Source organism: Heptranchias perlo, chromosome 17 (assembly GCF_035084215.1).
Source record: "Heptranchias perlo isolate sHepPer1 chromosome 17, sHepPer1.hap1, whole genome shotgun sequence".
Lineage (NCBI taxonomy): Eukaryota > Metazoa > Chordata > Chondrichthyes > Hexanchiformes > Hexanchidae > Heptranchias > Heptranchias perlo.
The window spans coordinates 25,228,398-25,256,184 of NC_090341.1; the positions used below are offsets into that span (position 1 = coordinate 25,228,398).

General features: G+C 42.0%; 1 protein-coding gene across 3 annotated transcripts in view; it reads right to left on the reverse strand.

The window, feature by feature from the left end:
- Positions 1-15,940: 15,940 nt before the first annotated feature.
- The window catches only part of wnt5a (wingless-type MMTV integration site family, member 5a), a 32,671-nt gene continuing 20,824 nt past the window's right edge, over positions 15,941-27,787 (reverse strand). For all 3 annotated transcript variants that reach the window (XM_067998746.1, XM_067998745.1, XM_067998747.1), the window contains exon 5: positions 15,941-18,352. In XM_067998746.1, the coding sequence (XP_067854847.1) occupies positions 17,894-18,352 (459 nt within the window). In that variant the 3' untranslated portion in view covers positions 15,941-17,893. The remainder of the gene's footprint in view (positions 18,353-27,787) is intronic.

Genomic DNA, 27,787 nt, shown 5'->3' on the forward strand with positions numbered 1-27,787 from the left:
AGAAGGCAAATGGTATGATGGCCTTTATTGAAAGGGGGTTGGAGTACAAGAATAAGGAAGTCTTGCTACAATTGTACAGGGCTTTGGTGAGACCACACCTGAAGTACTATGTACAGTTTTGGTCTCCTTATCTAGGGAAGGATATACTTGCCTGAGAGGCGGTGCAATGAAGGTTCACTGGATTGATTCCTAGGATCAGAGGGTTGTCCTATGATGAAAGATTGAGTAGAATGGGCCTACATTCTCTGGAGTTTAGAAGAGAGGTGATCTCATTGCAACATATAAGATTCTGACGGGGCTTGACAGGATAGATGCTGAGAGGTTGTTTCTCCTGGCTGGAGAGTCTAGAACTATGGGGAATAGTCTCAGGATAAGGGATCAGCCATTTAAGACTGAGATGAGGAATTTTTTCACTCAGAGGGTTGTGAATCTTTGGAATTCTCTATCCCAAAGAGCTGTGGATGCTGAGTTGTTGAGTATATTAAAGGCTGAGATAGATAGATTTTTGAACTCTAGGGGAATGAAGGGATATGGGGATAGGGTGGGAAAGTGCAGTTGAGGTTGAAGGTCAGCCATGATCTTATTGAATGACACAGCAGGCTCGAGGGGCCGTATGGCCTACTCCTGCTCCTATTTCTTATGTCCTCCCAGTGGTAGTGATACAATGGAATGGGATTTCCACCTGCCCCTCTGTCACCACTGAAACTCTGACCCAGTTTTCTGGGTTGTGGTTCATCTGGTATGCTCAGTGAGCCCCCAGCATGATTCCCTCTACCAAGAGGTAGCTGGGGAGAACTTCAGGGCCTACTGCCACTTTCTCATCATGGCCCCATGAAGCAAGGGAAATCCAATATGGATCCGGACCCCATCCCCACCACTGTCATTTGCATGTAGTGGGCATGGAAGAAGTGACCAGCAGCAGTCCTAGTGGGGCGGGGGAGGGAACTTAAAGTCAGATGGTGAGGTAATGGTGGGCCTTACCACCCAAATATTCCATCAGTTTAGGGTGGGGTTATAGAAAAGAATCCAGCCCAAAGAAGCATTAGCATTTAAGCCAGCCTTATGTCAGTAACACAAAAGTCATGTAGTTATATCTCAACTCTCTGTATATTATAATACCAGCAGTAAGGCATCACACAGTGATTATTATACCTGTGGAAATTTCTTCCAGATAATACCATTTCTGTACAAGTTCAATTGCAAAATTAGTCACTTGCTGAGCCAAGATTGTCAAAGCATTAGTCGATAGGAAATCTCTGACTTGTCCACTGGCACCTTTCTGCCCATCCAGCAACCACAGAGGTCAAGTTGCGTCACCCAATTTTATTACATCAACATGTTTCATTAGCTACATAAGTTCCTCAGTCTTCACCATCATGTCTCTACATGCCTTATTCCTTTTCGCTAACTGTGAACATTTTCTAGATGCCACCTAAATGACCAAGGTGGAAAGAATGGCTGGCTGCTCTTTGCCTATATGAGTATCATGGGACAGAAATGGTTGTTGTCTCTGACAGAGAAGGATCAGCTATAGGTTGTATCTCCAAATCAGATGCTGGGGCTGCGAAGTAGCATGTTCAGATGTCTGGGGGACCCGACAGAAACCTTCTGGACCTGAATTTCTGACAGAAAGATAGATCCAGCACAGTACTGCCTGGTAGGTCACTATCTCCGATGGGACAGTGATTGGCTGGAAGGCAAATCGAATGGTCCCAATCAGAGCTGAGAATTCTTTGTCTATGATCCTCTCAATGCAGATGCTCAAGGTCTCCCTGGCAGCAGTGTAAGCTAACGTTTGGAAAACAAACAAAACTTCAGGGGCCTCATTCATGTGGGCATTCTCTGCAAGTCTTTTTTGAGTTCTTCATGGAGTGTTGCAGCAAGAAGAACCCCTCCCCTGTGGTGCTGCATGTCCTGAAGCAGACCAGACAGACGCAACATATTTTGACAGACAGTCTGCACATAGGTTCACTGCTCCATTAGCATCCTTCGTTTGTGTTGACCGGAGGTCACTGGTTACGGTTACTGGCTTAGTACAAAGAGGAGAAGAGTCAATTCTCTCTTAACTCTCAATTCACTTTATTCATGCTGTTAGATCATATACATATAGCTTATATGTCTGGTTAGATATAGGCATGCAGTTTACACCAGGTTATACAGTCTTATACCCAAACTCAGATCTAAACGCACACCCACTAGGTTTCTCTGACACTCTGAGTGGTCACAGAATATAAAGGATAATACCCGAAAAGGAGAGCTGACCCTGGCCAGGCGTTCCGTTCTCTCTCTCTCTCTCTCTCGACGTCGTCTCTACGTCCCTGACGTAGGGTCTTCCACTTCTGCGATGGTTGGTCTCCGGAGTCTTCGCTCTGGCTCCACGCCCCAGATCCTTCATTCTTATTCCAAATCTTATCTTTTCAAGCTGTGCTGTCTCTCTCCCTTTGGTTTAGGCCTGCTCGCTTTTGCCTGGGTCTTCTCCTCATTGGCTCTGTCCCAAGGACTTAGGTAGCATTTCCTCATTACTCCTTTTCTAAATAAGGACTTGTGTCTTATCACATTTCCTTTGTCTTTCACAAAACTTGGTTAATTCAAACCGGTTCCAGACAGGTAGGTCAGTGACTGAACTCAGGTTACTTTAGTTCAAAAGTCATTCCTGCCTGTGTGTATCAGCAGCTGACGTCTCAGGTTACTGCAGCCTCTAGCCAACATCTCCCCCCTTTTGATCCAAAGATGCTTATCTTAGGATCATTATTCTCCCTTTCTGTGTACCACTCCTGAGGTTGTCATTGTCCCCCAATGGGCAGGTTACATCCACGATATCTTATGGTTATAGAAAAATATAAAAGAGAAGCGTATACATGGTTATAGAAAAACATAAAAGAGAAACGTATATAAAGTATACTTCACACAGTGTCCTTATATTGATAATCGCTTCTTCTGTTTCATTATAGCACTAACATTCAATCGTTGCAAAATTTCCTTTTTCCACCTTCTAAGCTGATATACATTGACTATGACAAGCGCAATGCACATAAAATCACAACTACAGCAGCATGTGATAAAATCCTGACCCATGGATGTATTTGAACATTAGATCCCCAATTCCAAAACTTATTCCAGAACCCGGGGTCCTGTAGCAGTTCATCTGCTTTATCAGCATAGTTCTAATTATTTTAGTGTGTTTAGTCCATTGATGAATTATCTCATTGCTCTATCCTTTCCCTGTGTTGTGTCTTCCTTTGTACAATTGATGATGATCCAGCCAATCTTTCTAAAACACCTGCTATATCCACCCCAATCAATATATCTCTGGTATGCATCGCTACCCCAGTCAATATTCACATAGGTGTGGTCCCAGTGGACCATAATTTTACCTCGACCGTCGCTCCCCGATGGTCGCTCAATAAATGGACCCACAAATTGACTAATGACTTTTCCCTCTGGGATTACCGACAATGTCATCTCTAGAACTTTATTGCATAAAAACTGTACTCCCGCTCCCTCCGGTATACCCAAAGTCTTTCCCGCGGATGCTAACCCATCCACTCCCGTATAATACAAATTTAAATCCTCTCTTTTCCCTTTGTTGGTTTGGACTGTCTTATTCTGCAGAGCAAAGTTGTTCCTGGTTTCAGAATATCCTTCCGCCGTCGACACTGCTTCAGGCACGTTCATTAGTCGTGACAGCTCCGAGGCAGGTTCACCCGCAGTTCTGATGATGGTCAATCCAATAGCAACATTTGAAAGCAGGGCCCATGAGCTCTGTATCCTGAAGCTCCTCAGCCAAGGTCTGACACCTTTGGAGCCTGTGATCAAAGATGTCATCATCCTCTTCCTTCATCCCCCCTTCCTCTGGCCATTGGGCATTGTGTATTACCCAGTGCGGGTCCTTCCTCATTACTAGTCTGAAGCTCCTGGGTGCTTATCTCTGGCCTAGTGCCTGGAAGTGATGGAATGAATGACAATGTGGGTGATGGTGTGCAGGAAAAGCAGTAGCCAGGGTGGAAGAAGTCCTCTTCCTCCATGTTATCATGCTCTGTAGGCTACATTTTGTCTGGATGCAGGAGAAAATAACACAAATTAATATAAAACTATTCAACAGTGAGCTGCAATGAATCTTCCAGAGTGCAATACATTCACAGTTGGCTAGCTGAGGGCACATGCTGAAACCTGAGAAGTCAGCAACGTTTCATTTATGAACAAACCTCTTTGTGCCAACAGCCCACCAATCCCTCCGTCTCCAACTCTTTCTGCCACCATACGTCCTATGATGCTAAGTGCTTCCTCCTGCTTATGATATCAGCCTCATTCTGCTCATTTAGGAACTCAGAAGGGGACCCAGCGACTGTTTGCTAACTGACTCATAACTGTGATACACAGAGGGCTAGCAGTGATAGTTTCAGTGGGAGGCATGCAAAGTACTGGTGACCACACAAGGGTATTGATGGACCGTATATGAACTTTGGTACTTCACAATGTCATGGGGCATCAAGAAATCAAGACCTTTGTCTCTACTCTAAGGCTCAACTGATCTCCCACTTGTTAAAGCCAACAAAAACAGACTTGCATTTTTACCGTGATGAGTTCACCTACTATTTTGGTTGTAACTTAGTAATGTTTTGGGCAGGAAAAGATCATTGGTCTATCTAGCCTACGCTTTCAAGCCTTCAGATTCCATACTGTGATTCTGGAACTAATAGCCCTGTATCCCCTTTCCTAATAGAAGTTCATCCAGTCCTTTTAAAGAAAAATAGCCTCCATGGTTTTCTGTTCCACCAACCACACTGGTAATCTGTTCCATGATTCTATCACTTACTTGCTCTATTCACGTGACTCCTTCCTAATAAGTGCTTCACATTGTTACCTTTCCCCTTGCTTCCATGGTTTACATTGTTTCCAAATGTTCTATTCATCCTATCAGTTGAGATTAATATACCTGAAGGTCATCCTGATGATAAAGACTTCCTTACCTCTGAAATTGTTTTCAGTGGGCCAAGATTTCAAACCCTCCCTTCCACACCATATGTTGAGCCATCAATTGACCTACTAGAATGTCTCTAATGGATCCAGCATCTGACATAGGGATATAATAATCCTGAGATTATTATGCTGGAAGTCTTTTTGCACCAATATCCCTTACCTTCAGCAACATAAAATTCAAAATAAAAAAATAATTTTTTATCTTGAAATAATTAGTACATACATAAAATGTTGAAAATCTCTGTGAAAATCCACATCCTTGATCAATTTCTCGCCCAAATCCTTTCAACACTTGAATTCAATGAACAATACATTGTTACTCCATTAGTTTGAGTTATGCTACTAACTATATCAAAAGCTCCAGAACTAGCTGCGCCTCTAGCCAAGCTGTTCCAGTACAGCTACAACACTGGCATCTACCCGACAATGTGGAAAATTGTCCAGATATGTCCTGTCCACAAAAAGCAGGACAAATCCAATCCAGCCAATTACCGCCCCATCAGTCTACTCTCAATCATCAGCAAAGTGATGGAAGGTGTCATCGACAGTGCTATCAAGCGGCACTTACTCACCAATAACCTGCTCACCGATGCTCAGTTTAGGTTCCGCCAGCACCACTCGGCTCCAGACCTCATTACAGCCTTCGTCCATGGACAAAAGAGCTGAATTCCAGAGGTGAGGTGAGAGTGACTGCCCTTGACATCAAGGCAGCATTTGACCGAGTGTGGCACCAAGGAGCCCTAGTAAAATTGAAGTCAATGGGAATCAGGGGGAAAACTCTCCAGTGGCTGGAGTCATACCTAGCACAAAGGAAGATGGTAGCGGTTGTTGGAGGCCAATCATCTCAGCCCCAGGACATTGCTGCAGGAGTTTATCAGGGCAGTGTCCTAGGCCCAACCATCTTCAGCTGCTTCATCAATGACCTTCCCTCCATCATAAGGTCAGAAATGGGGATGTTCGCTGATGATTGCACAGTGTTCAGCTCCTTTCGCAACCCCTCAAATAATGAAGCAGTCCGAGCCCACATGCAGCAAGACCTGGACAACATCCAGGCTTGGGCTCATAAGTGGCAAATAACATTCGTGCCAGGCAAGTGCCAGGCAATGATCATCTCCAACAAGAGAGAGTCTAACCACCTCCCCTTGACATTCAACGGCATTACCATTGCCAAATCCCCCACCATCAACATCCTGGGGGTCACCATTGACCAGAAACTTAACTGGACCAGCCATATAAATAATGTGGCTTCAAGAGCAGGTCAGAGGCTGGGTATTCTGCAGCGAGTGACTCACCTCCTGACTCCCCAAGCCTTTCCACCATCTACAAGGCACAAGTCAGTAGTATGATGGAATACTCTCCACTTGCCTGGATGACTGCAGCTCCAACAACACTCAAGAAGCTCGACACCATCCAGGACAAACCAGCCCGCTTGATTGGCACCCCATCCACCACCCTAAACATTCATTCCCTTCATCACTGGCACACAGTGGCTGCAGTGTGGACCATCCACAGGATGCACTGCAGCAACTCGCCAAGGCTTCTTTGGCAGTACCTCCCAAACCCATGACCACTATCACCTAGAAGGACAAGGGCAGCAGGCATATGGGAACAACACCACCTGCATGTTCCGCTCCAAGTCACACACCATCCCGACTTGGAAATATATCACCGTTCCTTCATCGTCGCTGGGTCAAAATCCTGGAACTCCCTTCCTAACAGCACTGTGGGAGAACCTTCACCACATGGACTGCAGCGATTCAAGAAGGCAGCTCACCACCACCTTCTCAAGGGCAATTAGGGATGGGCAATAAATGCTGGCCTCACCAGCGACGCCCACATCCCATGAACGAATAAAAAAAAAGACATGGCATAGTAGGAAAATGAGGGATGTACAGTTAATACTTAATATAGTTAATAGATAATGCCAACCCCAACTTTGGGATTCATCATTAAATTAATTTGCTAAAACAATTTCAAAACTATCCAATCACGTTTTATAATCATACTTACAAACCTTATGAAGCCATGGTAATGCAGACACAAATAAACATTTAATAACAAAAAAACTGAGGTTTAAAAATTCAATAAAATGTTTTAACCCATGTAACCCCTTAAAATCCCAATAATTCCATGATGATTGAATAAGCCATCTTAACATTAGTTTGAATAAAAAAATATAGATTTGAGTAGATTGAGTTTAACATGATGGATTAAAATCATAGTAATACCCATTTTACCATAATACTATTAGTATTAGAAGTGAAAGTAATTTGTCAAATCCCAACCCTATACCTCGTTCTGATTAATTTTCCTTACAAGTTCCTCAGGCCTGGTACTCACAAATTCTTGCTCCCAAGACCATTAAATTAAGATAAGTTGCCTACCGCCACTAGATTTAATTTCCAATTTGTTTTCATTAATAGTGATACATTTTGACAGAATTCTATGAACAGTGCTACTACTTTATCAAAGCTTATTACAAAAGTACCTTTTATTACTATACAACTGCCGATGGGTATCTTCCAGTACTTATCATCTGTTTCTTAGGAGAACAGCATGATACGTGGAACTTAGCCCTCCCACCTCTGCTAACTGTCCAGAAACTGTTATATGGTCAATGGAAGCTCCAGAGTGCTTCCATATGATAACATTAGCTGACATTGAAGAGTATTCACTGACAGGAATATATCATGGCTGGAATCTGCCCAGATTTTTCTACAACACACTGGTATAGATACAATTTTTATATTAAATCTAACCACCAACTCAGTACAACCTCCCTAGAATTCCAAATCCATTATTATATTATTAAATATGCTGCTCATAACCAGCCATTTTTCACAACTTTCAATTGTTTTTATATTGATTAGACTCCTGTGGCTCAAATTCATTTTTAACAACTTTTAATTATGTTTTAAAAAATCATTAGCCCTTTCCGTAGAGATCACCATCTTTTATCAGCCTACTTATTAAATCTGAAAAAATTGTTTAATTTTGCACTAATTGATCCTACCTTCAGTTCTACTGGCTTCTTATTTGGGGATCTAGAAATCATTCATTGTAGCCTGGAATTAAGTTGCCATGCTACAACACATTTTGGAAGAAATGCTGCTGAGTCAGGTTGTGCAGAATATGTTTCTCACTCTCCACCCCCATCAAGTTGGTTCAATGTTACATTTTTAAAAATAAACTCAATTTCAGCAGCATGATGGTACAATACATTGGCACTTCAAAGATACTAGGTTAGAGACCATGATCATCTCCAGAGAATGGTGTATGATGAAGAGGTAAAACACCAAGAAAATACAATGGGAACAGATAACTTGGCACCAAAAGAAATTAAAAATCAATTTGAAAGATATAACTAAGTAAATATTGACTAGAGTTTAAGGCTTGTGATAAATTATCATCTATTAGGTTAGAGGTGACATCAAAGGCTCAATTTTGAAATGATGGCGGGTTGGCAGTGGGGGGGGGTGGCAAACCCAAATAAAAAAAACTTACCGTTTCTGACGCGATCGCAATGTAATTGATGGTGATTAAAGTTCTTTAAAGGTTTCACGCTCGGCTGATAGGCTGGCTGCCGACAGGAGCTGCAACGCCGAGGAGGGAGAGAGAGAAAGAGAGAGAGCAAGATGTCATCTGGCGCTGGAATGGAAGATCGGGGGGTGGGGAGAAGCAGAAGATCGGGGGAGAGAGGGCAAGATCGGGGGAGAGAGGGCAAGATCGGGGGGGGGAGAGGGCAAGATCGGGGGGGGAGAGGGCAAGATCGGGGGGGGAGAGGGCAAGATCGGGGGGGGGAGAGGGCAAGATCGGGGGGGGAGAGGGCAAGATCGGGGGGGGAGAGGGCAAGATCGGGGGGGGGAGAGGGCAAGATCGGGGGGGGGAGAGGGCAAGATCGGGGGGGGAGAGGGCATCGGGGGGGGGGAGAGGGCAAGATCGGGGGGGGGGAGAGGGCAAGATCGGGGGGGGGAGAGGGCAAGATCGGGGGGGGAGAGGGCAAGATCGGGGGGGGAGAGGGCAAGATCGGGTGGGGAGAGGGCAAGATCGGGTGGGGAGAGGGCAAGATCGGGTGGGGAGAGGGCAAGATCGGGGGGGAGAGGGGAAGATCGGGGGGGGGGGGAGGGGAAGATCGGGGGGGGAGGGGAAGATCGGGGGGGAGAGGGGAAGATCGGGGGGGGAGAGGGGAAGATCAGGGGATATGGGGGGAGAAGGGGAGATCTGGGAGACATCGAGAGGGGGAAGAGGGGGAGATCGGGAGTAGTGGAGGAGATCGGGGGGACATCGGGTGGGGGGATGAGGGGAGATTGGAGAGGGAGACATCGGTGGAAAGGTAGGTTGATTTTGTGTTTTAAATTTGTGCAATGGTTTTTTATTTAATTTATTTTGTTTATTTTTGCCTGATCCGGCCCTTCAGGTGTGAATCGGAAGCCGTGGGAAAGCCGCCCAGGTAAGTTAAAAATCGTTCTAACTACCTAATATGTCACAAGTAAAGTGCCTTAATTACCTCAATGAGCTACATTTGGTTCTTTAACTATCATCCCGTCAGCTTTAATTGCCGGTGAGACTTCCAGATTCGGGAAGCCCGCAAGCACACAGGTGCGTCTGTGGGAAACTCGGAAATCGGTGGGTTGGAGCCGGCCTCCGAACCCACTCTGCATTTTTGCAATTTTTGCAGCACCCCCAGCCCTCAACGCACCCGCAATTTAAGTTTAAAATTGAGCCCCAAGTGTGCAATAAGGCCATCAGATTTTAGAACATAACACTGGTACCTTCTGAAATTGTCAGCTTCAAAGTGTACCACTGTAGCCCTCAATAAGAGTCACTTATAAATTTATATAAGAGAAAAGTGATCAGGTTACTAAAATATGCTTCTGCCTTTTAGTGAAACTTATCATTGGACTGATTACTTAATATGCTGGACATTACACCCGAGATAATCCAGGGACAGTTATTTCAGTGCATTATTTTGTTCAGGAGTTCTATGTAATGGGAATAAATGGTTGGATTTAGTATGCATTTATCCAGAAGCACACTGTAATACAGACTTGGCTGAAACTGGCTACTTCCAGTAAATACAAAGCATATTCGGATGACATTTGAAACTGGTTGATGTTGATAGTTTATTTTTCTATCCTCTCCACTTTAGTTTATTAAAATAGAAATTGGGATTTTTGTGAGAAATCTGGAACACTATCAGCAGCCTGTGGAAACTGAAATTTGGCAGACATTTAGAATACTCATTGCTGTAATCGCCATACCCTGGAACTACGTTTTTTTTCCAGAACAAGATAAATGTCCTTGACAATGGTGATTATGTTTCACAGTGACAGATTGTGTTGGAACAGAGCTTGGAAAGTGTTTCGCCATAGGCATTTTACAGATGTGTTTTTGTGGATGTTGTTGGTGCTTTCAGTTTTACAGCAGATTTTAAATATTTATGTTTAATTTTGTTATTTTTTATTAAAGTGTAGGATAAGAGCTGCAGTTACAGTTTATATAGTCTTATGCTAGTTGTTTCATATATAAGGTTAACCCAAGTACTTCAGGGTGTATCCATAATTAGCTGCAGTAGAATTAAAGCATTAATGTTTGTAATCAGGAAAACAAGTCACCCACTTCCAAAAAAGCTGATTAAGATCCATTAATGGCACATGTTTGCTCACTGCGATAATTTAGACCATTTTTACAATGTGGTTAATGTCAAACCAACAATCAAATTTAGAGAAGTTGTAGATGGGTATCTTCCTTTCCCTGAAATGGTAACAGAAAATGTTAAATGGTTCAGTGGAATTAGTAGTTTCAGTTTTATTAATTGTATCTCATTTATCTCTATTAGGGCAAAGTATCTGGCAGTATGGCTTCACTGAATGAGCCCATCACACTTGTGCAGCAAAAATCTAACCTAGAAAACATTCCCTTCCCAAAGTTGTGGGCATAGGAACAGGAGTAGGCCATTCAGCCCCTCGAGCCTGTTCCACCATTCAATTAGATCATGGCTAATCTGTATCTTAACTCCATCTACCCCTCTTGGTTCTGTAACCCTTTATATCCTTGCCTAACAAAAATCTATGAATCTCAGTTTTTAAACTTTCAATTGACCTAGCCTCAACAGCATTTTGGGGGAGAGAGTTCCAGATTTCCACCATCCTTCGTGTGAAGGAGTGCTTCCTGATAAATGCCATCCATAACCCATTTGAGACAAAAAACCCAAAAGCCATTGCATGCATGAAATAAGCTATGTAAACATGGAGTTCAGTTACACTGAGAAAACAAAGCAAAAGATGCATATCAAGCTGACGAATGTGTAAATGCAGGCCATATTGAAATCCATCCTCCAACCAAGACATACAACTGATTTTTAAAAAGGTCAAACCATCAATCCACTGTGTCTATATAACTGAACAAATAGAGTACTTTTGTACATACTTTGGCAAACAACCTTTAAACACTGCATCAGACAGAAAAAAAAGATAATTACACCACAGGTACAATGTCCACCCTTTTTCATTACACCCATGTGACAATGTTTTGGTAACATTCCATCCCCCAACACAAAACATCACTTAAACCCATAGAAACTGTCCCAGAATCATCAAACGTTTCAGCATAGGAGGCCATTTGGCCCATTGTGCCTATGCTGCCTATCTAAAAAAGCTATCCACTTCGTTCCATTCTCCTACTCTTTCCTCTTCCCTCTTTTTTAAAAAATTGTATCCACTTCCTATTCCTAAAAGCTATTTTGGATTCTGATTCCATATTGTTGTGGATGGAGCATTCCATGTCCTAATGACCCGCTGCATTCAACAAATTCTCATAATTTTCTCCTTTCATTCTTTTAGTGATGACCTTAAAATTTATGCCCTGTATTAATTGACTCACTGACCAGTGGAAGTAATTTTCCATATTGAAACCCTCAGAATTTTGAACACCTGTACCAGATTTCCTTGGCGTTCTCTGTTCTAATGAGAGACCCCAGTTCCTCTATTCTTTATTCATAACTAACCTCTTATCTCTGGCATCATCTTAGTGAATCACTTCTGTACCGTGTCCATGACATCCTTTCTAAAGCAGGGCACACGAAACTGGACACAATATTCTAACTACAGCTAGATACAGTGATTTGTATTGGTTTAGCATTACCGCTTTTCTGTTAACTTGATGCCCCTATTTATAAAACCTAGGATTCTAAATGGCTTTGTTACAGCTTTATCAACCAATCTTCCAATTTTTAAAGATTTGTGTATCTGAACTCCTAAATTGCTCTGCTCCTTTGCTCCTTTTAAAGTTTTATAATTTAGTGTATATTTCCTCTCTTCATTCTTCCTCCCAAAATGTATCATCTCACATTTCTCTTCATTAAATTTCATCCAACATCTATCTACGCAATCTAATCTGCATCTACCTGAAGTCGCATACAGTTCTCTCCACAATTAATCACTTCCTTATTTTTCTGTCATCTGCAATTTTGGACAAAATTGGACTAAATTCAACTCCATCTTATTTAGTTGTATTAAGAAAAGCACTGGCCCAGACACCACTACTTATATCCCTCCAATCCAAAAAAAACATGTTTACCACTACTCTGTGTTCTCTGTCCTTTGACCATCCATGCTGCCCTATTTCCATCAATACCATGAATCTTCATTTTCCAAACACAATTTGCAACTTCTTATCAAACACCTTTGTATTTCCATATACACAACTTCTACTGCATTTCCTTTTTAATACACTGTTACTTCCAAAAAGGATTCTATTAAATTTGACAGACCCAAATTGCCTTTTACAAATGTGTGCTGGCAGTCTGTAATTAACCCATAGCTTTCTAAGTGAGTATTAACTTTATCCCACATTATGGCCTGTAGATGCTTACCCACTACCAGTATTTATAGTTGGTCCGTAGTTAAAAGGTTTATCCCTTTCTCCCTTTTTGAATAGAAGTGTTACATTGGCAACCCTCCAGTACTCAGCCACAACTGTTATATTCAAGAGTATTTGAAAAATTGTGGTCAAAGCCTCTGCTATTTCCTCTCTGAATTCCCTTAACATTTTAGGATGCAGGCCATCAGAATCCAGTGCCTTTTCCATCAATTTTTTGAATACTACTTTTAGAGATAAACACTTACTTGAACTATTATGGTTTTATGTTTATAAAACATATTCAACAACCATTATCCCATCTTAATATGACAGTATTTATATAAAAGAAATACATTTTACCTTCCTACCCTTAAAGCTGTCCCACTTGCTAAGAATTGGCAATGAAAATATGAATTCCACCAAGAGTGGCTGAAGCTCTCCTACTTCCACTACACAGATAGTGAAGCAATTTTTCATTAATTACCTGTACACAGCGTCTTTGTAAAAATAGTTAACGATTTTGGGCTACGGCAATTTTTAGTGGTAAACAGGAACCCAGTTTGTTAAATTGTCTCCTCATTACTGCCATGAAATGACTATCAGTAACCAAGCTTCCGACACAGATACATCATTTCCAGAAAGGAAGAACATACATTTATATAGCGCCTTTCACGACCTCATGGCGTCCCAAAACGCTTTACAGCCAATGAAGTACTTTTGAAGTGCAGTCAATGCTGTAACGTTGGGAAACACAGCAAGGTCCCATGGATTCCCTAGGCGTGTCCCGATGACATATTAATTCCAAAAATTGTCAGTTTAGAATAATCAAAACCTGTGATTACTGCCCATCTACCAACTTCTGCTTCCTCAAACTGAAGATGGAGTGAAAAAAACGAAACAAAATCCCTTGACTGTTCATGAAAACCCACAAAAGCTATCAAACGTTGAATATTTGAATTCGGCTGTACTTTTACTGAAGGAATAACGATTCCGTTTGAAAGCAATATATGTCGCAAAGTAATACAAGTAAGGGGGTTGTTTTAAAATGAAAATCATGAGAACTAAAGTTTTCTGGGAAATAAATGGACTTGACCCACGGAATTCAAGAGAACGGAACCTTTTAGAGACTTGAGATATGTCGCTCTGCCAGTTACACGGACGAAGTCCATTTATTTCCCAGAAAACTTCTCTGTCTGGTGGACTGTATTTTGACCTGCAAACCCAATGGTGGAAGGAACTTGTGGACTGACAGTAAATACATGATACAATTCGTCATTGTTACATAAAGCCTGCTTTAAGAGTTTTACCATTTATGTACTGGACAATATACTTGGAAATGGAAACAATTGGAATAATTATAGCGAGCAAAGCAATTCTTCGTGTAAAAGATTGCCTTTGATTTGAAGGAATGTACGTAAGAGCGCTATTTGGAAGACGAAGGCTCTGATGTTTGGCAACGAAGTAGACTTTTATTATATAAACCGACCATCTGAACAGATGCTGCAGAAAAGCGCCGACATATTTTTTAATTGTTTGCACAATTTCCCAAACAAAGCGCATTTATCAATAATACGATGAAGGGGGGGAAAGGAACTGAAACAGATGTTCACTGTCGAAATACCACGAATTATTTTCTTGCAGAGAAGCCGTTTCTAATGGCGAAGTTATGTTTGTAATGATGCCTTTGTGGTCCATTCTCAAGCATAGCAAGTTTTCACAATGCGAGTGTCTGTTATCACCAAGTGGACGTTTGATAAATTTCAAAAAAATTGTCGAAAAGGGACGGTTACTTCACCCGTTGTTACTTACGAGTTTTATAAGCTCGCACTGTACTAAACTAAACTAGAATCTCTGGCATTTTTATACGGTTAAGTCAGTGTGTGAGCTCATGTTGCGGGGGGGGGGTGCTGTTGGGAGATGGGTAATATTTTAATAGTGGTTTTTTTATAGAAGGGAACATAGTCGATTTAGAGAGAAATAAAAACTGTTAAGCGTTCAGCAAACCGAATGCTCAGGTGTTCTAATTTGGTCCTGCCTGTCATTATGTCACCCCTAGAGTCTTTGTAACATCCCCATGGAAATCCCATTCTGACAGGCGGATTCTGGGGGCTTTGAAATTTCTATAAACAGGAATTGCAAACTGATTTTAGAATATCTGGTTTGCATTTAAATTGATGCTGATAGATATTTCCAGACCAGATACAACATTTTCCTTCAAAGTGCGGGCAGATCAAACTACTAATATAATATAACAAATAAAGCTAACAAAGTAAGCTGGAAACGTTTGAACTAAAAGATGGTTTGCGACGGCCAATAAAGGAAGACGCAGCTAGTTCCGATTTATACCTCAGGGTGTTTTCGAACATATGGGTTTGCTTTCGACCGACTTACATTCGGTTGATACCAAGTTCCAGTAAGACAAGAAAAAAACAATATTTCCTCATTTAGAAAGGTTTGGAAACAGATGGAGTAAATGACGTGCGAATCCAGACCCTGTACCCCTTGAACCGCTCTATTTTGGAGCATCAGAACATGAAGAGGACTTTAATTTAACAGGGTTAACCTTCCTTCGGTTAATGTCTTCCTGTCGCCAAATCAATGAAGAGGAAGCAACTCTCAAATTTAACTACAAAGGACTGGTAACACGTTCCGTTTCTTCCATAAAAGTGGGAGAGGTCAGTAAAAAAAGCCAGTGCGACTCCTCAGACGGTCCTGTCAGAACACACCAATGCTAGGTTCTTATCTGCACTTCAGCTCTCCAAGAACGGCAGAAAACGTGTACCCCATTCCCCATCCCTTCCTCCCCACCCCAATCTATCTTGTTAAAACGATGGTGCCTGTTAGCACCGAGGCCTCCGATTGATGACATTTCCAACCAATAAAAGAAGCAAATTATTTCCCTCTTATGTCTTGAGTGTTAAGCTAATAATTTCACTAGAGATCCCGACTAAAAAAAATACGATTAAAAACCGTATCCCTCGATTTAAGGAAAATTTGGTGGCTGAAACGGATGAAACAGCTAAGAAAAACGTTGAATTAAGGAAAGCACTTTCTGGAACAAACACAATCTTGCATATGTTGATATACAAACAATAACACATTTCGAACTATAGCAGTTTTATTTTCAACACTGAAAATAACTCTCCTTATAAATAGCCATTAAACATTAAGGGGTGGTATAAGGATTAAGGTTACTCAATGAACCCTGGTCAAGTACGGTTCCATAGTCAGACCACCAAATGTATACAACACAATACACTAGATTAAAGTTATCCACGGTTAAATTAATTGCAATGACATTTTTTACTGGCCAGGGTTATATCTATTTTTGCAACATTGTACCGTTATAATTTTTAAAAATCCACTTTAAAATGTACAACACTTAAGACATGTCGAATACGTTGCCATAATGAAATGTTGCCAGAAACTTGAGTTGGTGCAGTACCACAGAGACAAATATTGCCCTATTAAAAAGTCACCAAGTGTAGATGCGAGTTAAAAGGATCTGAGGCCATATTTCCCGTGTATGCAAATTTCTGTGCTAACCCGACATGAGACGTCTCGTGTTTCTTTGGAACAAACGCAACACAAATTATAAACCAATTCAAACCCAAAATGTGCCCCAAACGATTTAATAAATGGGAATGGTGTGGTGCACAAGTGCTGTTTGTAACAATTTTACAACTTATGTCAGTGCAACATTCCGGTGGAACTGGAGGCCCCCAAACTGTTTTGGGGTTGAAAAAAAAACACATTACAAACATTAGCAATGCCCACTTAGCGCAACATTTCCACGGATTTAAAAAAGAACCAATTGAAAGTGTTAGATGACTACTAATACAGCAATCCGTTAAAATGCAGAAAGGTAGACAAACCTACTCTAGATATAACTTGTAAATAAATACAATTTAAATCGCTGATTGTAGACGTATATACAAAGTTGGAATATTAGACACCAAATAAACCTTAGTTTGCCCGTAAAATATAGTTTACCATCCCAGCAAGTCCTCCCGTTTTCGACCTGCAGTTATATATCTATTATTTTGGAAACTAAAATATTGCAATTAAGGATGACCTCTAAATTACTGTCCATCTGTGCTGCAGCTCTCGCAATCTCTTCATTAATCGTGGAGATTTATTGGTTTAAATACATAGAAACCAGATTGCCACCACAGCGAATATTTTCCGCAAAATAAATACATGACAAGCGATGAATTAAACCATGCTTTTAAATATTAGAAAGCGACATAGAAATGGATTTCTCCGTCAGATGACATGAACCCGGGGAATTTTCTGTCTCAGAGCGGCGAACGGGCGATTGTCAACAAGTTGGCTTTTTGCGTGCTTTAGTGAATTTTCTGAAATATATCTAATAAATTGTTACATTTATATAAAAAAAATCATTCACTTTCCAGATTGCTGGCTTGACGTCGTTTTCCTTGAGAGCAAGTTAGTTAAGAGCGTTCAGTCGGGTCTCTTCTATACCCATTCCCCTCCCCAAAGAAGGATGCTCAGAATTCAGTCATTTATCCTTCAAACTAGGCAATGCCAATCATTTGGCCAGTCTGGACTTAGTACAGATGGGATCAGGTGACTGAATGGCCCTCGCACTTTTCCCATTGGTCTCCCCATAAAGGAGTTAAGAAGCGAGACCGCTCTTCCGAGTGTGGTCATTGCAGATTGTGTTAAACAGTGCCCTGCTGTTCTGGATTTTTATCCGGTCACAATATTAAATGTTGATCGTAGTCTGTAGATGTTCGTAGGTATCAGATCACTGAACGGACGTATATTACTGCTTTTTACTTACATATTAGTCTGTGTTTAGCGTTAAATCTATTTTGATGGATCTTCGGATGGGTTAGAGTCGACGTGGTATTAAAGTTTACTCTTGGTTTGATCAGTTTACTTTCGATTAGCTCAAGTATTAAGAGGCAATTCGAGTAATTGCAGCTACGGTCGAGTCCTCCTCGATGTCTTTAAGCTCTAAGAGGTCTCTGTAGCTACAGTTTGTTTTTTTTTTGGTTTGGGGTGGGGGGGGGGGTGGGGAAGGCTGTTATTTGCAGACAAACTGATCGACCACCTCGGTGCACTTTTTGCACTTGACGTAGCAACACCAGTGGAACTTGCAGTGACAGCGCTCGGTGCGGACTGTCTTGAATTGGTCGTAGCCCCGGCCGCAGCACATGAGCTCGCAGCCGTCCATCCCCTCCGAGGTCTTGTTGCAGAGGCGGCCTTGGGTGCCCAGGGAGCCGGTGCTTTCGTTGCGGACGCAGTAGTCGGGGCTCTGGTCGATGTAGACCAGGTCGAGGGTGGTGGGCGGGTTGAAGCGGCTGTTGACCTGCACCAGTTTGCCGCGGCCGTTGAGTTTCATGGAAGCCGCGCTGTCGTATTTCTCCTTGAGTGCGTCCCCGACCTTCCGGAAATCGGCCAGTTGCAACCAGCACGTCTTCAGGCTGCAAGAGCCCGAGACCCCGTGACATTTACAGGCCACATCCGCCAGGTTGTACACCGTCTGTAAGACACGTCAGAAAGTATCGTGTTAAAAGGCTAGCTCAGGAAACAGTTAAATTCAACAGCTTCGCAGCCGGGTGAAAGTAACCTGACTGTCCAAACCCCAGCCCCATAGTCTCTCTCACACCCCCAACCCTACAGACTCTCTGACACCGTAAGCCTTACAGACTCTCTGACACCCACAGACCCTCTCACATTCCAAGCCCTACAGACTCTCATCACCACCACCCCCCACCCCCCCGCAACAACAGACTCTCTCACCTTCCCCACCCCCAGCCCTACAGACTCTGACACCAAAATCCCTACAGACCCTCTCACACCCCCAGCCCTACAGGAACCAAATAATAATGTGTTTGAATTTAAGACACCTCAAATCCCTGTTTTAAAAAGATATATACTGTACATTAAATTCTTGCTTGATTTTAAAAATGAGCCCTACAGACTCCCACCTCTAGCCCTACAGATTCTCTCGCACCCCATGCAGCACCTGTAAAGCCGATTTAAAATGCCCTGTGGGTCTATTGGACTTCCTTGGCATTTTATAAGCAGCTTTAAAAAAATGTTTCGAGAAAACAGACATTTTATTTTCTAACTACTATAGGTCAAGGCACAGTACTAAAACAGTCCAATATCCAAGATCTTCTCCTGACCAGTATCCCAAGTGCCTCTATAAAAATGTTGGTCCTAGTGGAACCTGTAGAAACAGAAGTGTCCAGAGTCTGTTTGCCATGTAAGATCCAACAAAATCTGTTCAGCACTGTGTGTTCAGAGTAGAATCCATGAAAAAACCCACTTCCCACCTGTCCTTTCAAAACAATTCAAAATCCCACTGGACTTATCAGTGTCTTCTTTAGCTTAGCTTCTGGTGTGCATTGGTGCATGTACTGTGCTTTTATAAAAACTTTGATTAGTATTCTACATATTTGACTGAACCTATTCATTAATTGTAGCATAATTACTGCTGTAGATGTAAAATAGTTCATCCACAATCTTCAAATATTTTCTCCCAGATTATAATGTACAATCTTAAAATCTAAAGGGAAGAACATTTATGAATACTACTAAGCTTTTCAAATCAAAAGTTAGTTGATCAATGCAGCTATTGGCTCTCCCTCTAGATCCTCAAAGTGTATTAAGACTGGTTCAATCATATCTGCACATGAACAGTAATCCAAGAAGGACCAAGTTTGAGGATTACCTAAAGGCACTACAGTGAACAGCACTTGCAAATGTAGGCAGTTTGGAGTCTGGATAGGATCGAGACCCACATTTTCATGGGTCTTGCAATCTGTCTTAATATTGTACATCCATTTTGTGTCAATAAAACAGGCAAGGTGTTCCATGTATCTGTGTGCTTGTCAAACTATGTGAAATAGCATCATCAAACAAGCTGACAGATGCATGGAACTGGCTCTGTGTTAATCCCATGACCACCTTGCATTATCATAACATTAATCTGTCAAATTCACCTCCAACAGGCCTATTGGGAGAGCAGTGACAAAGTACGAGCAACATATGTATCTGAGGGAGCAATGCAGGGATGTCATTTAATTGTTGTTTCCCCAGAGGCTTGATCAACCGACCAGTTAGTAGCAAACTCCTAAGGGAAATGCATTGGCATTCCATCGAGAGGTTGCAGAGTGCACCATATAGGGTTTTTTTTAGGTTTACAACATTATTGCCTCGAACACCAGAGCAAACACTGCTGGAGGGAGAAGCAGCAGAAAAATAAATGGCTGCCAGAGGGCTGAATAACTAAAGCACTCCTGCCTGCCTCTATATAGTGAGTGAAGCAGGTTTGCTCCCACTAACCCATATGGACCTTTCTCAACCTTTCCTAGCCAACGTGGAAGGTACTTGCAATAAAAGCGTTGTTGTTGTTCAAGAAGCAACTTTAAAACAGTTGCACAAACACAATTATGTAAGCTTGTTATAAAAACCACCCTGCAATTAAATAAGGTAACTTGTAGGATCAACTTACATAACTAAGTTCCCATGGAACTATTTGGAGAGCAGAGAATTCTGCTGGTGTTCTCGCCAACATACCTCCCACAACCAACGCCATCAAAAAACAGATCCTCTCATTTATTGTTTATGAGATCCGGCTATGCACAAAATGGCTGTCATGTTTACTATGACTATGCTTCAGAAGTAATTTATCTGTCGTGAAATGCTTTGCAAGATCCTGAACGACATGATAAGGTGCTATATAAATGCAAGTTCTTTCTTTCAACGGCATGGACACTATGAGTCAGCACTGGAGAACCACTTCAGCGAGCAGTTCTCTAATAGAAATGGACCATAAAGTTTTAGAATCTACTGGATTTAAACAGTCCATGAAAATATGGTTAGTAGTACCTTGATAATTGCATTTTTTTTATTCGTTCATGGGATGTGGGCGTCGCTGGCAAGGCCGGCATTTATTGCCCATCCCTAGTTGACCTTGAGAAGGTGGTGATGAGCCGCCTTCTTGAACCGCTGCAGTCCGTGTGGTGAAGGTTCTCCCACAGTGCTGTTAGGTAGGGAGTTCCACAATTTTGACCCAGCAACGATGAAGGAACGATGATATATTTCCAAGTCGGGATTGGTGTGTGACTTGGAGGGGAACGTGCAAGTGGTGTTGTTCCCATGTGCCTGCTGCCCTTGTCCTTCTAGGTGGTAAAGGTCGCGGGTTTGGGAGGTGCTGTCGAAGAAGCCTTGGCGAGTTGCTACAGTGCATCCTGTAGATGGTACACACTGCAGCCACGGTGCACCATTGGTGAAGGGAGTGAATGTTTAGGGTGGTGGATAGGGTGCCAATCAAGCGAGCTGCTTTGTCCTGGATGGTGTCAAGCTTCTTGAGTGTTGTTGGAGCTGCACTCATCCAGGCAAGTGGAGAGTATTCCATCACACGCCTGACTTGTGCCCTGTAGATGGTGGAAAAGCTTTGGGGAGTCAGGAGGTGAGTCACTCGCTGCAGAATACTCAGCCTCTGACCTGTTCTTGTAGTCACAGTATTTATGTGGCTGATCCAGTTAAGTTTCTGGTCAATGGTGACCCCCCAGGATGTTGATAGTGGGGGATTTGGTAATAGTAATGCCGTTGAATGTCAAGGGGAGGTGGTTAGACTCTCTCTTGTTGGAGATGGTGATTGCCTGGCACTTGTCTGGTGCGAATTACTTGCCACTTATCAGCCCAAGCCTGGATGTTGTCCAGATCTTGCTGCATGTGGGCACGGACTGCTTCATTATCTGAGGGGTTGCAAATGTAACTGAACACTGTGCAATCATCAGCGATCATCCCCATTTCTGACCTTATGATGGAAGGAAGGTCATTGATGAAGCAGCTGAAGATAGTTGGGCCTAGGACACTGCCCTGAGGAACTCCTGCAGTAACGTGCTGGGGCTGAGATGATTGGCCTCCAACAACCACTACCATCTTCCTTTGTGCTAGATATGACTCCAGCCACTGGAGAGATTTCCCCCTGATTCCCATTGACTTCAATTTTACTAGGGCTCCTTGGTGCCACACTCAGTCAAATGCTGCCTTGATGTCAAGGGCAGTCGCTCTCACCTCACCTCTTGCAATTTATGAAGAAAACATAGATTGAGTAGCAATCCAATGATTTTAGCCAAATCATCTGGTGCAGGAGGAGTTCAGAACCGAACTTGTACCAATTAAGGGAATAGTTAAACTTCATTCTCGAACCACCTGTACTTCAGAAGAAAAAGTGCAGCATGGCTTCAGTACATGCACCAGTGTACACCAGAAACTAGGCTAAGAAAGACACTGATATGTCCAGAAACAAAGAGTGCATATTTTTATTTGAATATATTGTACCCAAGTTATGTGATCATGCTAAAATATAGCATCTATAGGGAAAGAGAAAACAGTGGAAAGTGCTCTTAATCAGTATTAAAATAGGAAGTCCCCTTTATCCAGTATTCCTTTGGAAATAGACAATATTTAAGGTGCTTACTGGATACATCAAATACCATGTCTTTCAGTCTTATGACACCCAACCAGCAATGATGTTTAAAACCTCTGGGGGTTGAATTTCCACAGGAGTTATCTCACTTGTTCACTGTAACTTTGGCAGAAGATCCGTGGAAACACTGGAATAACACAATTTTTCCGGGGTTTCCGCAGTTCTTCTGCACAAGTTACGGTAGATGAGCGGGAGAAACCTCTTATGTTTAATTATTTTAGTTACGTTAATTATTTTCGACTGAACCACAAAAATTTTGTCATAGACTCAACATATTTAAGCTTCAATTGTTTTAAGTTACAATGGAAAGAACAATGTGCAGAATTTAACTCCCTCTTCATTCAGCTTATAAATGTTAACCAGTTATAGTGGCAGCCGGCACTCCAGACTCAATCCTCATGACACTGGGCTTGATAAGCCAGCACTTCGGGTAAATTTTAACCTCATGAACTGGTGGGTTGGGGACAGGTGGGAAGGTAAAATTGTAAAAAACTAAAACCCGATCACAACTCGCCTCCAAATCACCCACTTCCGGTTTTCAAGGAGGCGGGTCGAGGGGCGGGTCGGTCAGTGAAAGCTTTTAAGGAGGCTGCAGGCCTCCATTTTGACAGCTTTTTTATTTTTAACTCCTGGGGCCAGGATTCCCGAGCCTTCTGGTTCACGTCACGTAAGAGGAGGCAAGAAGGCCCGGATCGACAGGTAAGTGCCTTTATTGCACCACTTGTGGGCCCAGAGGAGCAGGAGTGTTTCCTCCAGGCCCAACAAGCCTATCTGCTGTGACCCTACATACGCAATCAACTTCCCCCACCCCATGATCTCCGACCCCCCCCCCCACGGTCTCCAACCCCCCCCACGATATCCAACAGCCCCCATGATCTCCGACTCCCCCACGATCTCTGACCCCCCCACCGCAAGATCACCCCTTCGATCACCCCTGACCCCCCGATGACCCCCAACACTGACTCCTAATGACCCCTGATCCCCCGATGAACCCCGACTCCCCCTATGGCCCCCCCCATGACCGAACCCCTCCGATGACCCCCAATAACCCCCCCCCCCATCTACGACTTTACGACTTACCTGCTGCCATCTGCTCCCTGGCCGTTCTCCCGTCCGACTGACAGCCAGCCTGTCAATCTGGCTGGCCTGTCGGGCGGGAAACCTACAAAAAAAAATGGAAGACGTCCTTACGTCAAAATCGTAAGGACATCTGGGAAACCCGTGCTTCCGGGTTTCCAGTCAGAAATTCCAACCACCCCCCCCCCCCGCCCTCTTCCAGGCTCCCGGTTAAAAATTACCCCTTTATCTCTGTTGGTATCAGTTTTGACTGACATTTGGAATGTTCAAAGGGTTACACCTTCTGAGAAAATGTCCATATTACACACTGAGCGTACTGTACAAAATCAGTCAAACCTGCACAGCTGCATATTTTGAAGAGTTTCTTTCTTTCGACAACCCCCAAACAAACAGAAACTGTATTTTGATATCCTCTTATTATCAAATTTATAGAGTATAAATAAACAAAACACATAAAATTAGCAGTTTTATTTTATGCTAAATGTAATCAGTTAATTCTTCCCTTTATCCAACGCTTTAGAATATCAATTGCCATTTCATTCTGCACTAAGTGTGGTTCATTTCAAAATTATATAATATTCTCAAAATGAGAGGATAAAGTTTCAAAGGGACATAGACTTAAGTGAGTGGGCAAACTATGGCAGATGGGATTCCACGTAGGGAAGTGTGAGGTCATCCGTTTTGGATTCGAGAAAGACAAATCGGAATATTTTCTTAATGATCAGAGAATAGGATCTGCGGAGGAGCAAAGGGAATTCAGTGTCCATATACACAAATCACTAAAAGCTAGTGCACAGATACAATGAAATGTTGGTCTTTATCTCAAGGGGGTTGGAATACAAAAGTAATGAAGTGATGCTTCAGTTGTACAGAGCCTTGGTCAGACCCCATCTGGAGTACCGTTCAGTTTTGGTCACCAAACCTCAGAAATGATATATAGGCTGTGGAGGGGGTACAATGCAGATTTACTAGAATGAAAGCAGGGCTTAAAGGTTTAAATTATGAGGTCAGGTTGCATAAACTTGGTTTGTTTTCCCTTGAGTTTAGAAGGTTGAAAGGTGATCTAATCAAGATTTTAAAATGATAAAGGAATTCAATAGGATAGGATGTTGGATAAGGAATGGACATAACGCAAATTTGCTATTACCTATTATTACCTATTTTAGCAGTGTAATAAAAGATTGGAGAACAAAGACTAAATTAACCCTTCCTGATATTCAAACAGGTTCTCATCAAGGCATGACAAGCCTGCTAATATTATGGGTAAGATCATATCTAGTTCTTCTAACATAAAAATGCAAAGCTCGACCTGGTTGTATCTATGGGTCTTAACTTATGCCACGCAATAGGCTTTTTGTCAGCCAATCAGTGTCCACTTTTCCAAATATAGGCCTCAATTCCAAAACTGACAGAGATCCAGGAGGAAGAAAAAAATAGAAAGGGGGAGTATTTAGGTTAAAAACCGTTGATGGTTAGACAAAAAAATAAGAGAATGCGGGGAAAGGCAAGACACTGAGCAGACGTTATTAAAATGTTTAAATATTTATTTCATTTGTCCAAAGTCCAAATTTCAATAAAACTACTCTTTGGATTCAATTATTCAAGTGTCAGTGGGTGACCTTAAAACTTTTTTTAAAGATGGCTAGCCTCTGAAGGCTGGAATGTCCTTGGATCTGCAGATAGTTTAAAGGTTAACACTTTAAAAAAAATCTTGCCCAGTTTCTATACTGAACATGGAGCAATTAATAACAGTGCAGCTATGACTTAAAACATCTAATCAAGCTGCACTTTTTTTTTCTTCTGTACATTTCTAAGTGCCCAGTGCTACCTTCCACACCTTCAAAAAAGTCTGTCGATCTCCCTGGGGACACCATCAATACTGATCCACAATCCACCATGAAAAGCTGTGCTTCTGTAAAGATGTAACAGAACTTGATAATTTTTCCAACTTTAAAAGCCCGGACTAGAATTGCTGCATATTTGTGAGACGGGGGATAGATAACTGTGAATGGTGATTTAGCCTAGTATTTGAACTTAGTACCTTTGCTTTGCAAGTCCAACGCAACTGTTGCAGTTACTAAGCTTACAAGTTTAATCATTTCCAATGAGTACAAATTATTGCATCTCATAAAAAAGAACTGCACACATAGCATTTGTGTCCTTGTGCTTGGTTAGTTGATGAGAACGGATTCCAACTGCTTGATTTATGAACACTGCAGAACAGCCCTGGGAGCACTATGGAGAATTAAAAAGGAGCAAATTGTTTCCATGCTGGTAGAGTTCACATTTACCATGCAAGCATGGCATACATTTATCATGAAAAGTTTTATTAAAATGAGTTTTGTACCGATGTAAAGCACATTTCTCTGACCAAATTGCAGTGTACTACAGTTAATATGTAAAAAATGTAATGTCCATGGTATTGCATTAATCATTAGAAAATGAGCCCTGCAAAATATCCACATTAACAGATTTATGCAATTACATTTTCTTTCATAAATTGTCACAAATTGTAAGTACTTGTACTTACGTTAGAGAAGGCAAGAATTTGGTATTAATACTTGTGTATTCGGTTAGATTTAAAAGTATAGTGATAGGTCCCCGATGTCTAAGTGGGTAAATGCACAGTGTGGTATGGTATTGAGTCACAATCGATTCACAATCAGCCTTGGTGTCTCCAGGCTTTGGTGGGAAGGGATGGAAGAAAAATAATTAGGCTACTGTTCCCCATTGGAATCCAACGAGCCCTGCTGAAAAGTGCTTGTGAGGGTGCTGGTGAGGAGAAAATTGGATATAGCTGCAATACCTCCCCGCAGTTGAATTGTTGGCTGAGACTCATTGTCTAAACCCACACATGAAGAATGATCAATTGGATAAAGTACTGGAGGTATGCCAGCACCCATTGGACTCTAATCGAACATAAGTCATGGAAAGGAGACAACTGGGGAAGGGGTAGGGAAATAGTATTAGTCTGTATTTTATATATGTTATGTACATTAGCTAGCTTGGAAATATTTTAAAAGCAGTAAATGTTTCTGTTTCTATAGCAGCTCTCGTTATTATACACATTCTGCATTCATGAAGGAGAGAGGATACTGGACATTAATTTGAATTTAGCATTTATTCCTGAAGTGATGGATCAGATAAAAAGTGAGATATTCAGGATTCCTTCATTACGGCAAGGTGTTTGGGACTATATCTGTGAGGAGATTTTTGGGGTTCCATTTTATTTAAGTGATAGCCATATAACTTTGAGATTTTATTTTAATGAGTTGGGTGTGGTGCAATAATCAGGGACTTTTTCCCCCTGCAAACACACCAGAATGCTCAGAAACAGCACAATAAAGGAATTGTCATAGTTACTGTTGTATATTCATTGATCAGAAGGGCAAGCAAACAGCTGATTGCTATATACCAATGGCTCATGGAAAAGCAGCTTTAGAATCATTGAATCATAGAATGGTTACAGCACAGAAGGAGGCCATTCGGCCCATCGAGCCCGTGCCGGTTCTTTGTAAGAGCAATCCAGTTAGTCCCATTCCCCCGTTCTTTCCTGTAGCCTTACAAATTTTTTCCCTTCAAGTATTTATCCAATTCCTTTTGAAAGCCACGATTGAATCTGTTTCCACCACCCTTTCAGGCAGCGCATTCCAGATCGTAACTACTCGCTGCGTAAAAAAGTTTTTCCTCATGTCGCCTTTGGTTCTTTTGCCAATCAGCTTAAATCTGTTCTTGACCCTTCCACCAATGGGAACAGTTTCTCTTTATTTACGCGTTTCATGATTTTGAACACTTCTATCAAATCTCCTCTCAACCTTTTCTGCTCTAAGGCTTCCCCAGCTTCTCCAGTCTATTCACGTAACTGAAGTCCCTCATCACTGGAACTATTCTAGTAAATCTTATCTACACCCTCTCTAAGGCCTTCACATCCTTCCTAAAGTGCAGTGCCCAGAATTGGACACAATACTCCAGTTGTGGCTGAACCATTTTTTTTAAAGATTCAACATAACTTTCTTGCTTTTGCACTCTTATGCCTCTATTTATAAAGCCCAGGTTCCCGTATGCTTTTTTAACCGCTTTCTCAACCTGTCCTGCCACCTTCAAAGATTTGTGCACATATACCCCAGGTCTCCCTGTTCCAGCACCCCTTTTAGAATTGTACCATTTAGTTTATACTGCCTCTCCTCGTTCTTCCTACCAAAATGTATCACTTCGCACTTCTCTGCGTTAAATTTCATCTGCCATGTGTCCGCCCATTCCACCAGCCTGTGTATGTCCTCTTGAAGTCTGTTACTATCCTCCTCACTGTTTACTACACTTCCAAGTTTTGTGTCATCTGCAAATTTTGAAATTGTGCCCTGTATACCCAAATCCAAGTCATTAATATATATT